We start from the raw sequence: 16271 nt of genomic DNA on the forward strand, positions 1-16271 counted from the left end.
GGATGCTGATCTCTCTCACTCTCTCTCTCTCTCTCTCAGTCTCTCTCTCACACACACACACACACACACACACACAAAAGAACCTCAGTCTTTAAGTAGCTGATGGAGATACATGTCTTTAAACAAGCAGGTAGAAACGTAGTGACGTTATCGCAGTCTGCTGTATGTCTTATTTCCACGTGTTCGGTGTTTTTCTGACACTCTGAGCATCTAAAAACCACAGCAAGCTGCTTGTTCTCCAACCTGAGCTTTTGTCAGAACTTTAACACTAAAACAACATTGTTCTTTGTTTCTTTTATCTCCAGCTTCACACTCTTGTTTTGAGGGCTTGTTGGTCTTTAGCTATGTTCTCTAACAAACTCTGGGTTCTTTCAGGAACAGGTGTGTTTATAATCAGATCACATGACATCTGACTTCTGATGAAAACTAGTTACACCAGAACTAACTTAGTGATTTCACAGTGACTTATGCAGTGTATGTGAAGTGCTTTGTAGTCTCTTTCATCACTCATTCATCACTTTTAACCGCATTCAGCTTCTTAAAAAGTTGAATTATAACATTATAAACACACAAAATTCGGCTCCTACTGGTTTATGAGAATGTTGACGAGTGTCGTCACTGTCCTGTCTTCTTTAAGCTCTTGAGCCCTGGTATTAGCAACCTTAACATCGGTAATATCTTAAGCTACATGATAGACCCTTCACCTGCTTGAAAACCAAGTTATAACACAATAAACAAGCAAAATTCAGCTCATAATGATTTATAGTGCAGTCGCTGTTTCCTGTTTCTTTGTAATGGAAAAAAAACTGTAACTACTTGATTAGTTATGTAAAGCTATCATTAAAACAATTCAGAGATTTATACTGGTTTTGTTTACAGACCTGTCCACCTCCTTCATAAATTACTCCAGCTTGGAAAAGCGCTGAAAGGGTTTATTCTGCTTTTAATAAGTTTATAAGTTTTATAAGAATTATCTGGCTGTGCTGGGCGCTTACTGACTTCAGACTGGGGTGTGGGCGGGGTTAAGGGAGGCTGGGGCGTGTCTATAAAATGACTGACAGACGGGTGGCCCATACAAACAAACAAACAAACAAAAACAAATCCTCTGGTGCTGAGGCTTAAACTGTTATTTCTGGGCATGTTGTAGAGATTTTTCAGCTTTTTGTACAAGTAAGATTTTGTTTTAAATCGACTGTCGCACCTTTAATGCCGCTTTGGAATGAGTTTGGTGTAGTGACGAGACGAGACCAGAGGAGGCGCTGTTGGAATCTTGAGCTGAAAAAGTAGCGAAGAAGAACCTTCCGGAAGTGTGTGTGTGCTGAGCGTGCTTCAGTGTCAGTTTAAACCGGGTAGATATTCAGGCGAATAAAAGCCGTTTCTCTGGATTTTAGCGAATTAATTCGAGGTTGAATTGGGTTCGTGGATGCAGAGAGAGAAAATTCTGGGGATTTTATTGCACTATTTATAACGCACTAAAAAACATAGTGCTAAATGTGGTGTCCAAGGTAACGGCAGTAATTTAATGTGAGTTCGCTAACAGACCAAGAGGACTTCCGGAGCAAAGGTGAGAGCTAACGTTGCGTTTAATTTGTGTGCGAATGAGCATCATATTAAAGATTTACTGTTTCAAAAGATGTGATAATACTGTGAATCGGATAAACCGCCGTTTCAACTCGGGAACGTGCGGAGTGCGCATGCGCGGGACTGCTGAAGGGAAGCAGTGCGCATGCGCGGGACCGCTTGTAAACAATGCGCGTCTCTGCTTGTCCTCATTGCATTGTGCGTCCTTTCTGAGCAGCTGCGGCTCGGATGTGTTTTCCGTCACACACCTCAGGAGGTGGTTTTAATCCGCCCTGAATGGTGAGTAGCGCTCACAGGGCCGCTGGTAAACCGGTACCGTCACCTCCACGCGCACAAAAGCGGTGTGTGACACGACTGTGGGTGTGACATGTCTGTCTGTGCTGTCCTGAACTTCTGACACACCTGACACTAATGCAGCTCCTCTTACACTCCTGTCTGATCTCAGACCTCTCTTCCAGCTTCTGCACAGCCTCTCAGACCCGTTTACCTCAGTGTGCACCGTACACAGGGTCCAGCAATCAGTACACACTCACACTAAAGGGTCCAGCAATCAGTACACACTCACACACTAAAGGGTCCAGCAATCAGTACACACTCACACACTAAAGGGTCCAGCAATCAGTACACACTCACACACTAAAGGGTCCAGCAATCAGTACACACTCACACTAAAGGGTCCAGCAATCAGTACACACACACACACTAAAGGGTCCAGCAATCAGTACACACTCACACTAAAGGGTCCAGCAATCAGTACACACTCACACACTAAAGGGTCCAGCAATCAGTACACACTCACACTAAAGGGTCCAGCAATCAGTACACACACACACACACTAAAGGGTCCAGCACACTGTACATGCTCACACTAAAGGGTCCAGCAATCAGTACACACTCACACTAAAGGGTCCAGGAGTCTGTACACACTCACACTAAAGGGTCCAGCAATCAGTACACACTCACACTAAAGGGTCCAGCAGTCTATACACACTCACACTAAAGGGTCCAGCAGTCTGTACACACTTACACTAAAGGGTCCAGGAGTCTGTACACACTCACACTAAAGGGTCCAGCAGTCTATACACACTCACACTAAAGGGTCCAGCAATCAGTACACACTCACACTAAAGGGTCCAGCAATCAGTACACACTCACACTAAAGGGTCCAGCACTCAGTACACACTCACACTAAAGGGTCCAGCAATCAGTACACACTCACACTAAAGGGTCCAGCAATCAGTACACACACACACACTAAAGGGTCCAGCACACTGTACATGCTCACACTAAGGGGTCCAGCAATCAGTACACACTCACACTAAAGGGTCCAGCAATCAGTACACACACACTAAAGGGTCCAGCACACTGTACATGCTCACACTAAAGGGTCCAGCAATCAGTACATGCTCACACTAAAGGGTCCAGAAATCAGTACACACTCACACTAAAGGGTCCAGCAATCAGTACACGCTCACACTAAAGGGTCCAGCAATCAGTACACACACACACACACACTAAAGGGTCCAGCAATCAGTACACACACACACACACTAAAGGGTCCAGCAGTCTATACACACTCACACTAAAGGGTCCAGCACTCAGTACACACTCACACTAAAGGGTCCAGCACTCAGTACACACTTACACTAAAGGGTCCAGCAATCAGTACACGCTCACACTAAAGGGTCCAGCAATCAGTACACACACACACTAAAGGGTCCAGCAGTCTATACACACTCACACTAAAGGGTCCAGCAGTCTGTACACACTCACACTAAAGGGTCCAGCAATCAGTACACGCTCACACTAAAGGGTCCAGCAATCAGTACATGCTCACACTAAAGGGTCCAGAAATCAGTACACGCTCACACTAAAGGGTCCAGAAATCAGTACACGCTCACACTAAAGGGTCCAGCAATCAGTACACGCTCACACTAAAGGGTCCAGCAATCAGTACACACACACACACTAAAGGGTCCAGCAATCAGTACACACTCACACTAAAGGGTCCAGGAGTCTGTACACACTCACACTAAAGGGTCCAGCAATCAGTACACACTCACACTAAAGGGTCCAGCAATCAGTACACACACACACTAAAGGGTCCAGCACTCAGTACACACTTACACTAAAGGGTCCAGGAGTCTGTACACACTCACACTAAAGGGTCCAGCAATCAGTACACACTCACACTAAAGGGTCCAGCAATCAGTACACACTCACACTAAAGGGTCCAGCAGTCTATACACACTCACACTAAAGGGTCCAGCAGTCTGTACACACTCACAGTAAAGGGTCCAGCAATCAGTACACACTCACACTAAAGGGTCCAGCAGTCTATACACACTCACACTAAAGGGTCCAGCAATCAGTACACACTCACACTAAAGGGTCCAGCAGTCTATACACACACACACTAAAGGGTCCAGCAATCAGTACACGCTCACACTAAAGGGTCCAGCAATCAGTACACGCTCACACTAAAGGGTCCAGCAATCAGTACATGCTCACACTAAAGGGTCCAGAAATCAGTACACGCTCACACTAAAGGGTCCAGCAATCAGTACACGCTCACACTAAAGGGTCCAGCAATCAGTACACACACACACACTAAAGGGTCCAGCAATCAGTACACACTCACACTAAAGGGTCCAGCAATCAGTACACACTCACACTAAAGGGTCCAGCAATCAGTACACACTCACACTAAAGGGTCCAGCAATCAGTACACACTCACACTAAAGGGTCCAGCACTCAGTACACACTCACACTAAAGGGTCCAGCACTCAGTACACACTCACACTAAAGGGTCCAGCAATCAGTACACACACACACTAAAGGGTCCAGCAGTCTATACACACTCACACTAAAGGGTCCAGGAGTCTATACACACTCACACTAAAGGGTCCAGCAGTCTATACACACTCACATTAAAGGGTCCAGCACTCAGTACACACTCACACTAAAGGGTCCAGGAGTCTATACACACTCACACTAAAGGGTCCAGGAGTCTATACACACTCACACTAAAGGGTCCAGCAGTCTATACACACTCACACTAAAGGGTCCAGCAATCAGTACACACTCACACTAAAGGGTCCAGGAGTCTATACACACTCACACTGGGGCGTAAACAGACTTTCTTTGCTCAGCAGCATGGAGGCCGCTCTGACCCGGCTGAAGTCTCTGAGTGCCGATGAGCTCAGGGAGGAGATCCTCAAAGCCAACCTGAAGTGCGGCCCGATCACGGCCACCACACGCGCCGTATTCGAGCGCAAACTCGCCCGCGCCCTCGTCGAGGACGAATCCGGAGGCTCGACTGCGACCCCGAGCGCCACCCCAGTCGAAGAGGGGGAAGTCGGGTACCATCTCGGTCTCAACCCGCCTGAGGAGGAGCCGCTGAGCGAGAGGAGTGTGTCGCCGTCACGACATGACGTCCAGACGCCAAACAAAACGGCCCAGGTCACGCCCACATTCTACTACGGAGTGTGTCCGCTGTGGGAGGACGTGCTGGCGAGAAACGGTGAGATTTAACAAGAACAGTTGTGAAAATGATTTTTGGTGTGAAGTTGAGCGAACATAGAGCTGTTCAGTTCGCAGCCTTTCACGTAAGACGTGATGGTTTATAGCTGCGAGGTGTGTAGCTGTGTCTCAAATCGCACTTCTAGTTCACTAGTGTGTTCACGCTGAGAGACTCGGGGAGATGTAGTGCGCTAGAACTGCCATCAGAGACCGCTCTGTTAATCGTTATTTAAAAAATGGCCGACGCATTGAGTAAGAATGCAGCTTGGACACAAGTTAAAGGGTAAACTTAATCTTAAACACCTATATGATGTATGATTATATAGATATTTATAATTATTGATGTATATTAATGATTATTTTGTGCCGCCCTTTCCTGCAGAAAGGGTTCACGTGTACACGGATAAGAAGGAGGCTCTGCAGGCGGTGAAGATGATGAAGGGCGCTCGCTTCAAGGCCTTCTCTACTCGAGAGGACGCTGAGAAGTTCGCCAAGGGACTCTGTGATTACTTCCCCTCCCCGAGCAAGTGCGCCCCCTGCGTGTCCCCCGTGAAGACCGCCCTCGTCTTCGGGAAAGGTGAGACTCACTTCCTGTTTCTTCACACACGTCTGATTTCCAGCGTCCAATACCAACCTCTCATCACGTACTTTTGTGTCTCGATGTGTAACCAGAAGCGAACTATTCCATAAAACCAAGCCTTAAAGTGATTTCACAGATTAAAATGTGTGTTTTAAATGATAACAGAATTGTGTGTCCTTATGTCTCCTAATCTGAGGAGAAAAAACATCTCATGTAGAGTTTGTGTGTAATGAGAGAACTCTCTCTCTCTCTGTTATTCTCTGTGTCTATCTGTCCTTCAGAGGGCTCGTCTCTGGCGGAGCCGGACGGGATAAACCGAGAAAAGGCGAACAGCTTCAAGAGTCCCCGTCCTCAGGACCTGACGGCGAGGCTGCGAGTGTGTGTGGAGCGAGGTGACGAGGCTGCCTTCACCGAGCTCGTGTGGAGCAACCCGCGCTACCTCATCGGCTCCGGAGACAACCCCACCGTGCTGCAGGTCAGAGCGCGCTGCGTAATCAACACACTCTTAACTCTCTTAGCCGCGTTAGTGTGTCAGCTAACCACTTATAAGTGCCTGTAAGTGCCATTTCAGCAGTTTAGTGTTTGTCTTGTTAGTGTTACTCTGAGCCGAACTGTTTCCCGAGCTAAAGCCTTTGCTGCTTATTTAATCTGTCTGTAAGTCGATCCTTATGAAGAAGTCTTTATATAGTGATGTTTAATGCTTAAAAAAACATGACAGCATACTCAGCAGTACTCAGTGTACTGGGGCGACCTCTGGGGCGACCTCTGGGGCAAGGACGACACCCCACTGTCGGGTCCGGATCTGAGACTGAACCTTCAGGCATTGTTACAGAAGCGGAGGGACCCATCTAGTTTAGGTACCATTACGATTAAGCCGAACAGACGTAGGTAAACTCCTCAGCACTCAGTAGACTCTAGCTGGGTTTTGGATATTCAGTAGAGCCGCTGCTTGGTGTTTACCTCAGTCACTGGAAGTGCTGGTGGGAAATGTCAGATGGTGCAGGATTAGTCCTAGTTCCTGGCACTGGAACATACTAACTCTCCTTGTCCTCAGGCTGGCAGTCCTTCCTGTTTATCAGACCCAACAGCTGGGGGTTTAATCTATTTTTAGTAGGGTGATATGGTAAGTTTGCTCACTTGACTGCAAGCCCAGTTGTGCCACCCTGTGAGGATTTTAGCTTAGCTTCCCTGCAATTCCTATCCAGGAAGTTGTGCTGGGTTTGAGGACCAGAACCCAGTCGACTTGCTGGAATTCGCTGGGCTCTGGTTGATTGTTGTAGGTGAGAAGCCCCTGGAGGCCTTGGGCACCTCCCACCCAGGAAACAGCACCTAGTGCAAGGGGGAGACAGTCGTATGTACAGTATATATGCCATACGTATTGGTGTAGAACACCAAGGTGACACTTGTTCCATCCAGGCCTGGAAATGTTTTCATTTTGTCTCCAATACAATTAAGCACCTCAGACTTCACAGCAGGACCAAGTTTCCTTATGGCAACCGATTATGAATCAGTGCCATGCTAAATAAGGCTTTTATTTTTATTTATTTAATTATAATTTTATTTTTTTTAAGTGTGTGCAATAAGACAGGTACTTCCTGCCTTTCTTCAGTCTTGACACCTCCAGTTGCTTCTATCGCACTTTATGGAGGTGGTGAAGGCACCCTGATTGAGAACAGGATAATAGGTCGGGAACTGCTTGCTGGCAGTGCCAACTGCAAAAACTTAACTGTGTGGTGGATTTTTTGGTGATTCTAAAGATTTATAGCGTTTTATTTGGTTTGAATTGGAAAAATTGCTAGATTGGCACAAGACAGGCAAGTTTAAATTTGTACAAGGTGTGCAATTTTCTTCCTGCCTACTTTCTTATTGTTTTTCCCGTTCGGCTCCACTACCACAATGTGTCTAAAATCACAGCTAGGTTTTATGTGTAGATTAAACCGCAGTTTGGGAAAGAGCGGCTAGCTTAACTGCAGTCTGTTCCGGTCACAACTGATAGGTTCATAACGAGGTCCTGGCGCATGTTTAAAAAGAAATTTTATCAAGATGTTTCACAGTAAATACAAAACTAACAAGAAAAAAAATAAATCACGAGAAACCATTACCACTAAAAAATAAATTCTGATAAGTTCAGTTGCAAACTTGCACAATTATTATTAATATAATATAATCAGAGTAAACGTCACTGGACATCGCAGCAGCGTAAGATGGTGTAAGGTTAAATGATTGTACTGCACAAAGCTAGTCTAATCTTATCTAAAGCACTAGTGAATACAGAAGTAATTTTTTTACATGGTTTTACGTGTGTGTGTGTGTGTGTGTGTGTGTGTGTGTGTGTGTGTGTGTGTGTGTTGTAGGAGGGCTGCCGGTATAACGTGATGCACGTGGCAGCGAAGGAGAATCAGGCGGGCGTGGCTCAGCTGCTGCTCGACACGCTGGAGAATCCGGACTTCATGCGCCTCATGTATCCTGACGATACTGAAAGCATGCTGCACCAGCGCATCCGCTACATCGTGGACCTGTACCTCAACACGCCCGATAAAGCCGTGAGTCGTGAGCCGTGACGGTAGCGTCGTAGCTCCGCTGTCTGTCTGTCTGTCTGTTTGTTGTTTATCAGTGTTTTGTTGTGTGTTCAGTGCTTCGAGACTCCGCTCCACTTTGCGTGTAAGTTCGGTTGTGCGGCCGTGGTGAACGTCCTCTGCTCTCATCCCGACATCGACAAACACAGGAAGAACAAATACGACCAGAAACCCTGCGAGGTGAGTTTACCCACAATGCTTTGCTGCTTGGAACTGTTATCAGTTATGACATCACTGATCAGACGCGGTCCTGCTCTAATTCCAGATTATTTGTGAGCGAATGAAGGAAAAGAATAAAATCCCAGAAATCAAGCAGAAGATTATGGAGTATCTAGAAGGTAATAAAAATGTTATTATTTTAAAAATGTGCTCATTTTCACTATGTGACTATTTTGATGTTATTTACTTATTTATTTTAATATGGTGCTGTTTGTTTAATACGTGATGGTTTTCACTACTTGATTGTGACAGCCTGATGATTTTAACATCATGATTGTCTTTAATAACATGATTATTTTACTGACGTGACTGTTTTGTCGACGTTCCTGAGCCTGTTTCTGATTGGCTGCAGACCGGTGTTACGTGCCCCTCCTCCGAGCAGCTGATAACTCCGCCCAGCCTGTGATTGGTGCTCCCTGGTCACCTGAGCCGATGGAAAACCGCTCACCACAATTACCCAGAAGCCCCCGAGATCCTGTGATGACGGTGAGGGCCTTCGCCGGGCCACTGAGCCCCTCTAAGGTGAGTTTAATCACAAGCTTTCTTTCTTTCCTTCTTTCTTTCTTTCTTTCTTTGTCCTTTGCCTTTATGTCTGCACATTTACTTTTCTCCTTTGTTTTGTGCCTCACAAAGATCTCAGAGTTAAAGCTCTGTGTAATGTGTGTATTTGTGTTTGTCAGGCGGATGAGTTCAGGCGTGTGTGGAAGACGCCCCCTAGAGAGCGGGCGGAGCATTTCCACCACATCCTCAAATCAGACCCGGAGCGTGGAGCGGAGCGAGTCGGCAGGTCAGTGTGGAGAGAGCTAACACTCTCACTGAGCATTAATATAATCACGCTAACTGTGTTCATACAGCTACTGCATTAGCCTCACTGCCGTGTGTGTGTGTGTGTGTGTGTGTGTGTGCGCCATGTAGGGACCTGGCGCGTGAGCTGGGCCACCCCTGGGCTGAGTACTGGAACTTCCTGGACAGTTTTGTGGACATGGCGTCAGTAGAGGGTCTGCGGCGTCTGGAGGAGTTCCTGAGCAAGAAGGACTTCACTGAGCGCGCTCGAGACCAGACTGGAGAACTCAACAAGAGCAACAAGTTCAGAACTCCTTCCCCGGGTAAAGACAACACACACACACACACACACACACACACACACACACACATGCTGGAGAGATGTAGGTGTAATATATGTGTAAAATATATATATATATGTACGTGATAACATTTTAGTGGAGGAACTTGTTCTGTGTTCCTGTGTGTGTATGACGTGTGTGTGTGTGTGTGTGTGTGTGAAATAACATCTCAGGCAAGCAGAAGAAGTTCAGTAACTCGGTGTCGGTCGGAGCGTTCCTGGACGAGACTGATATTTCCCTGGAGGAGATAAAGAACCGACAGAACGCAGCCCTCACCAGCATCTCCTCTTCCTCCTCCTCCTCCTCCTGCTGCTCTAAAGACGACCCGGGTGGGCGGGGCTTCCACATCCTGCCCATCTCACAAGACTCCGCCCTCATCGAGCCACGAAACCCCGCCTCTTCCTGCCCGCCATCGCCCATCTCCAACCTGACGGAGGAGTTCGAGCGCATGACGCTGCGCGGCCATCCGGATGGAGGTGAACAGGAAGGGGCGGAGCTTTTGAGCGCGAGTTCGGACGAGTATTTCCTGGCGCAGGAGAGCATGGAGGAGGAGGAGCAGAGAGCGAGGACTCGAATGGGATCAAACGGCGAGCGACTGATCTGTTCACGCTCCAGATCATGGGATCACGGAAGCTCCGCCTCCTCCTCCACCTCTGGATCTTATCGATCATTGGACCGTTCGAATGACCTCATCCTGACCACGCCCCCTCGAGTCAGGAAAGGGCTGTTCATTGAGGGGTGAGTCAGCCAGCTGTGGTGCTGTATTGTGTTGTATTGTGTTGTGAGTCAGTGTGAGTTAGCGTGTTTGACGTTGCCGTTGTTCTTCCGCATGTCTCCACGCAGAGACGCTCCCTCCAGACTGGACCGTGACGTTTTCGCCGCAGTGGGAGGAGCCGAAATTGACCCGATCAAATATCCCAGCATTCACAAGTGGAAAAGCACCATCGAGTCGTACACCAGCGCCGAGATGCAGAGGTGTGTACTTCTACTACTACTGCTCCTAACTAGCTACTTCTGCTCCTAACTAGCTACTAACTAGCTACTACCGCTCCTAACTAGCTACTACCTCACTATTTACTACCGCTCCTAACTAGCTACTACTGCTCCTAACTATTTACTACAGCTCCTAACTAGCTACTACCGCTCCTAACTAATACCTCACTAACTGTTCACTACAGCTCCTAACTAGCTACTATCTCACTAACTAGCTACTACTGCTCCTAACTAGCTACTAACTAGCTTATACCGCTCCTAACTAGCTACTACCTCACTAGCTATTACCGCTCCTAACTATTTACTACGGCTCCTAACTAGCTACTACCTCTCCTAACTAGCTACTACCACACTAACTAGCTACTACCTCTCCTAACTAGCTACTACCACTCCTAACTAGTTAATATCTCACTAACTATTTACTACAGCTCCTAACTAGCTACCTTTGATATTTGTGTGGTGACTTGAACTATGTTAAAGCTTTAACAGCATCATGATATAAAATACCAGCCTTTAATTAAACCTGAATTTGCTTTTATAGAAACTTCGAGCTACAAAAGTACTAACATTGTTTATTCCCTTTTTCTTTTTAATTGTTTCTTATTTATTTATTTTTTATTTTTTGCTTTTTATTACAACAAAATTAATTAATTTTTCATTATTTATTTTAATTCTTTTAATTTTATTTGACCTAATTTTCCTGCTACCTTTTATTCATCTTTGAGATTTTATTTATTATTAACGATCTCAATATTAACAGCCTTTATTCAGTTTAGTTTTTATTCCAGTTTTAAATGTAAAATTGTGAACTTTTTACTTTATTAGTATAAATATGCTGTAAAGTTACTGACTTTTATTTTTAAACTGTAACATACATGAACTTTTAGTATAAACAGTTATTTACATTTTATCTTAATTATCTTTATCTTTTATTTATTTATTTATTTACTTACTCACTCAAAACATTCTATAGATTCACGATGAGTGTTATTAATTACGCTAATGTGTGTGTGTGTGTGCGCGCATGTGTGTTACGTGCGTGTATATACATATGTTCATGTGTGTGTATTTATATGGGTATCTATGTGTATATATGCGTATGTGTGTGTGTGTGTGTGTATGTGTATATATGCGTGTGTACGTATGTGTGCACATGTGTGTGTATTTATATGGGTGTCTGTGTGTGTGTGTGTGTTGCAGTTGGCAGACTCCAGCCGTGTTAAAGACTCACTCCAGGCTCCAGTCTTTGACTCCCGGTTCTCCTGTGAGCCGCTACAGTCCGGCCCGACACGCCTACTCGCCCGACTACACCAGTCCCGGGCGCTACAGCCCCGCCCACTGCAGCTACAGCCCCGCCCACTGCAGCTACAGCCCCGCCCATGCCAGTTACATCCAGCGCATTCGGCTCAAGCACTTCGGAGACTCGCCGATTTAACAAACGCTTGGCGTGGACTCGGTGTCTCGGCGTCGGTCCGTCTCAGACACACAGAGCTCCACCGCTGCTGCAGAACTTTACTGGGGAAAAAATAACGTTTAGCGTGAAATGAACTACGCTGTAGTGTATATTTTTAAATAGCTGTTCTTTTCTTATGTGTGTGTGTGTGTGTAAGTGTACGTATGAGTGTGGATTTGTATCCGTAATTATTTATGGGTGACGCAGAAATATTTAAGTTCACACGGTACTCTGACGTGTTAGAGAAAAGTAGCTGATTAAAGAAAGCTAAGGAATAAATCGTGTGGTGTAACTCAGTAGCACAACGTTCTGTGGTGAAGAAACGGGAACCGCGCCGGGCGTTCGTGTCCGCCTGCTCCCTCACAGCGCCTCCTGCTGGTCAATAACTGGAACACTGGCTTATATGGAATATACATTTGATTTCTGTCTTATTTCTCTTCAGTAATAAATATGTTGCTTACTCAGAAGCGTGGTTTATTTTAAACAGGTTGCAGAACGCACAGTAAAGACGATAATCATTTACACGATGTTGTGGAGAGGCGTGGCCTGTTGTAGGGGGCGGGGTCATCAAAACCAGCACATTCTTGGTTCACAGTACAAACAGCACAACAAATCACACATCACTGACTCTTCTTCTTCTTCTTCTTCTTCTTCTTTTCCTACAACAGTAGGCCACGTCTGATCCCGTCACACAAGAAAAGCACATTTTTAATTACAGTTTATTTTTTTATTATTTCGGTGTGGTCCTGAGCTTCTTTAGTGCCTTTTGATGTTGAACACACACTCTGAGCACATCTCTGTGGAGAGTAAGAGACTGTAGTGAAGGTGTGTGTGTGTGTGTGTGTGTGTGACGCTTGTTATTTTTATTCTCGTGTGCATTCTCGCCCTGTTGCATGACTCGGTCCTGTTTATTTCCTGGCAGAGGAGAAAAGTTATTTGATGTACTACTGAGAAACAGAAATAAAGTGCACAGCATCTCGTAAAAAAAAAAAAAATTTATCGTAATGTCTTCATTAAGCTGGAGTGTGTGTGTTTAGTCCGAGTGTAAGATCTCAGAACAGTGGCTCCGCCCACTTATCGTCTTTAACCATAAATCTTTCAGGAAATCCTTACATAAAGAGTTTAAATCATCTATGAATGCATGTGATACTCTCTATAATCACACACTGACTATAATCACACACTGACTATAACCACACAGTCGGTATAATCACAGACTTTTTGTGATTGCAGTGAGTGTAAAAATGAGTGTGTGATTTATAGCGAGTGTGTAAATTAGCATGTCCTGTATATTATATTGAGTGTAATTGGTGTGAAACTGACGGCTCATATCTCGGCTTTGGAGTGAGATATTCAGACCAAACCTGCGCTCCTGTGTACGTCTCGACCTCAGTAACCAACCGTGTGAATATGAAGAAGATCAGAGAAAGTCAAATTTTTCACCCAAAAAAACTGTAAGGGGTTACCCTTTGTGTTTTTTCGGGCGAAAAATTCGACTTTTTCAGATTCTCCCCAAATTCACACCGTGGGTTACTGAGGTCGAGACGTACACAGGAGCGCAGGTTTGTTCTGAATATCTCACTCCAAAGCCGAGATATGAGGCTGCAATTCCAGTTAATTGCTCAAGCAGTTTCATTGTGCAAAATGTAGCTGTATGTGTGTGATTACTGAACCTCAGATCTCAGCTTTGGAGTGTGACAGGACAAAACCAAGTGCACTGCTGTGTGTGTCTCGACTCCACAAACCCACGGTACGAATTTGGGGAAAATCTGAGAAAGTTGAATTTTTCGCCCGAAAAAACCCCTTACAGTTTTTTTGGGTGAAAAATTTGACTTTCTCCGATCTTCTTCATATTCACACGGTTGGTTACTGAGGTCGAGACGTACACAGGAGCGTAGGTTTGGTCTGAATATCTCACTCCAAAGCCGAGATATGAGCCGTCAGTTTCACACCAATTACACTCAATATAATATACAGATTATACTGTAGGTTTGTTGGCTGCTTTAAGCTTTAAAGTCGTACATTAGGTCACTGATCCAGTGTGAAAATGTGCAGAAGACAAACGTAATATTTGTGACGTTAATGTGAATTAAACACACACAGACTGCTGAACCTGAAGATTTACACTTTATTGAATTCTCAAAATCAACAATGCAACAAACTGTACAGACGTTACTGATTAAAATAACGGCCGTGTTCTCCTGCCTGACGAGTCTGATTCATACATAATACCTCACTCTCTCACACACACACACACACATGGAGTGCTGGCTTTCAGAAGAACATTTGGATTAAGGTTGAGGTGTGTGCTGATACTGACATGAGACAATAATCATCACTAAACTGAATGATCGCTGGCAGGAGCGTGAGATTTGTGATTTTCCCTCGTCGTGTGTTAACTCTCTCTTAGTTCTACGCTGAACAGAATTCTGGGATTGAGGGTCAGACGAGCAGAACTCCGGCTCCACATCAAGGCCTCTGGTTTTTTTATTTATTTTTTTGCATCAAACACCTCGCTTTTAGAAAAAAAACCCTGATCAGGAGTCAGTATTTCCTGCTGGGACACAAACACAACAGCGATGTTCTGTGTTATTGAACGCAGCTCGTCCTGATCGGGTTTGAAAGCAAAATAAATAAATAGAAACATGATGCTGGTTTTTCCTTTGTTTATGAACGGAGTCTGCATTCATGAAGAACAATCAGATGCTTTACTCCAGTAAAGCTTCTTCATTAATCCAGACTCGTACGATAATATAAAAACACCAATACTGTACCCACAAACACGCCACCACACCGCGAACACATGAAGGAGTGAAGCAAAGGAGAATTCAGGACACGAATGTTAACAGTTACGGATCTGTCACGATGCGCTGAAGAGATTTAATCGTTTCAAATGTGATAAATTTCAGATCAGGATGCAGGTCTAAGCAGCCGAACGTGCCGAGTGCTCCGAATGACTCTAGAAATGAATCAGAACCGAATCAGAATGAAAAGTGAGTCAAAATAAAAACTAAATCAGAACAAAATCGGAATCAGATCAGATAGCGTGAATCAGAATCTGATCAGCAATGAATAAGAACCAAAATGGAAACCAAACTTGAGATCTGAAATGAATCTGAATCAGATAAAAAACCAATCTGAAACTGAATCAGGAACAGTTCAGGACAAAGATGAATCAGTACTGAATCAGAATCATATAAATCATGAATCAGTACTGAGTCACTTTGCCCTTCTGATTCAGTGATCAGTTAATAATCAGGTGGTCAGTAATACATTCACTAAAAACAGGAAATGTCCCCTCTGTAACACCAACGCAGCTTTACTGTGTGTGAGACGAGGTTCTGATTCTGACGGTTCTGGTTCAGAAGCGGATCAGGAGTGTCAGGTGCGTGTCACTTTTTCGGGTGGCATGAAGCCGGAGTCTCCCAGCGCCCGCAGTGCCACCCTGCCGCTCGGACGAATGGTGAGCCACGTGATGCTGCCGTTATTGAGCCCCAAACGCAGCCAGCCCTCAGGAGGAAACTGCAGAGCTCTGCAACACACACACACACACACACACACACACACACAGATAAGCCAGCTTCACAAAGGAAGAATCAGTTAGGGTGTCGTTCATTTAGGAATCACACAACACTTACAGAAACAAAAGCACCACAGTGAATCAGAATCATTTAATCTGAATCAGAAGAGAATCTGAAGTGACTCCAATTGAGAACAAAATTTGAAGCTCAACTGATTTAGAAAACGTTTCGAACCAAATCAGAATCAGATCAGAAATGAATCAGAAATGCTTCAGAAACTAATTTGAACCTCATCAGTACTGAATCAGAATCAGATCAGAAGTGACTCAGAGTTGGATCATAAACAATTCAGAAAAAATAAGAAACTAATCAACACTAAAATGGTTCAGAAACAAAACTTGTACGAATTGAAGTACGAATGATAGAAGCCTGATCTAAACCAAATCAGCATCAGATCAGAAGGGAATCAAATGAGAATCAGATCAGAAGTGACTACGAATCAGATCAAAACTGAATCAGAATCAGATCAGAAATGAATCAGAATCAGATCAGAAGTGAATCAGAATCAGATCAGAAAGGAATCAGAATCAGATTGGAAGTGAATCAGATCAGAAGGGAATCAGAATCAGATCAGAAATGAATCAGAATCAGATCAGAAGTGAATCAGAATCAGATCAGAAAGGAATCAGAATCAGATTAGAA

At 44.8% G+C, this 16271-nt stretch overlaps 2 protein-coding genes across 6 annotated transcripts in view; one reads left to right on the forward strand and one right to left on the reverse strand.

Moving 5' to 3' along the window:
• Positions 1-1136: 1136 nt before the first annotated feature.
• ankle2 (ankyrin repeat and LEM domain containing 2) lies at positions 1137-12515 on the forward strand. 4 transcript variants are annotated; one of them, XM_034299364.2, is made up of 14 exons: positions 1137-1564; positions 1799-1860; positions 4734-5104; positions 5486-5680; positions 5965-6158; positions 8038-8226; positions 8317-8439; positions 8525-8597; positions 8831-9000; positions 9159-9265; positions 9394-9584; positions 9776-10340; positions 10446-10577; positions 11796-12515. In XM_034299364.2, the coding sequence occupies exons 3-14, from the start codon at positions 4738-4740 to the stop codon at positions 12028-12030; spliced, it is 2541 nt and encodes an 846-aa protein (XP_034155255.2). In that variant the 5' UTR covers positions 1137-1564; positions 1799-1860; positions 4734-4737; the 3' UTR covers positions 12031-12515. The 4 variants fall into 4 exon arrangements, with proteins under 4 accessions (XP_034155255.2, XP_034155254.2, XP_034155253.2 ...); XM_034299363.2 differs by having other exon boundaries at positions 4737-5104; XM_034299362.2 differs by lacking the exon at positions 1799-1860.
• A 1647-nt stretch (positions 12516-14162) lies between these two features.
• pgam5 (PGAM family member 5, serine/threonine protein phosphatase, mitochondrial) overlaps positions 14163-16271 on the reverse strand; it is a 6018-nt gene continuing 3909 nt past the window's right edge. For both annotated transcript variants that reach the window (XM_034299169.2, XM_034299168.2), the window contains exon 6: positions 14163-15580. In XM_034299169.2, coding sequence (XP_034155060.1) covers positions 15430-15580 — 151 coding nt within the window. In that variant the 3' untranslated portion in view covers positions 14163-15429. The remainder of the gene's footprint in view (positions 15581-16271) is intronic.

The sequence above is a fragment of the Pangasianodon hypophthalmus genome, chromosome 24, assembly GCF_027358585.1.
Source record: "Pangasianodon hypophthalmus isolate fPanHyp1 chromosome 24, fPanHyp1.pri, whole genome shotgun sequence".
NCBI lineage: Eukaryota > Metazoa > Chordata > Actinopteri > Siluriformes > Pangasiidae > Pangasianodon > Pangasianodon hypophthalmus.

What these genes read in the sequence shown, in the direction of transcription:
- ankle2 (XM_034299364.2), top strand. Translation starts at nt 4,738, where the DNA reads ATGGAGGCCGCTCTGACCCGGCTGAAGTCTCTGAGTGCCGATGAGCTC. An exon ending in GATTATGGAGTATCTAGAAG is followed by an intron (nt 8,598 to 8,830) that starts GTAATAAAAATG and finishes GATTGGCTGCAG; the next exon opens with ACCGGTGTTACGTGCCCCTC. An exon ending in AAAGGGCTGTTCATTGAGGG is followed by an intron (nt 10,341 to 10,445) that starts GTGAGTCAGCCA and finishes GTCTCCACGCAG; the next exon opens with AGACGCTCCCTCCAGACTGG.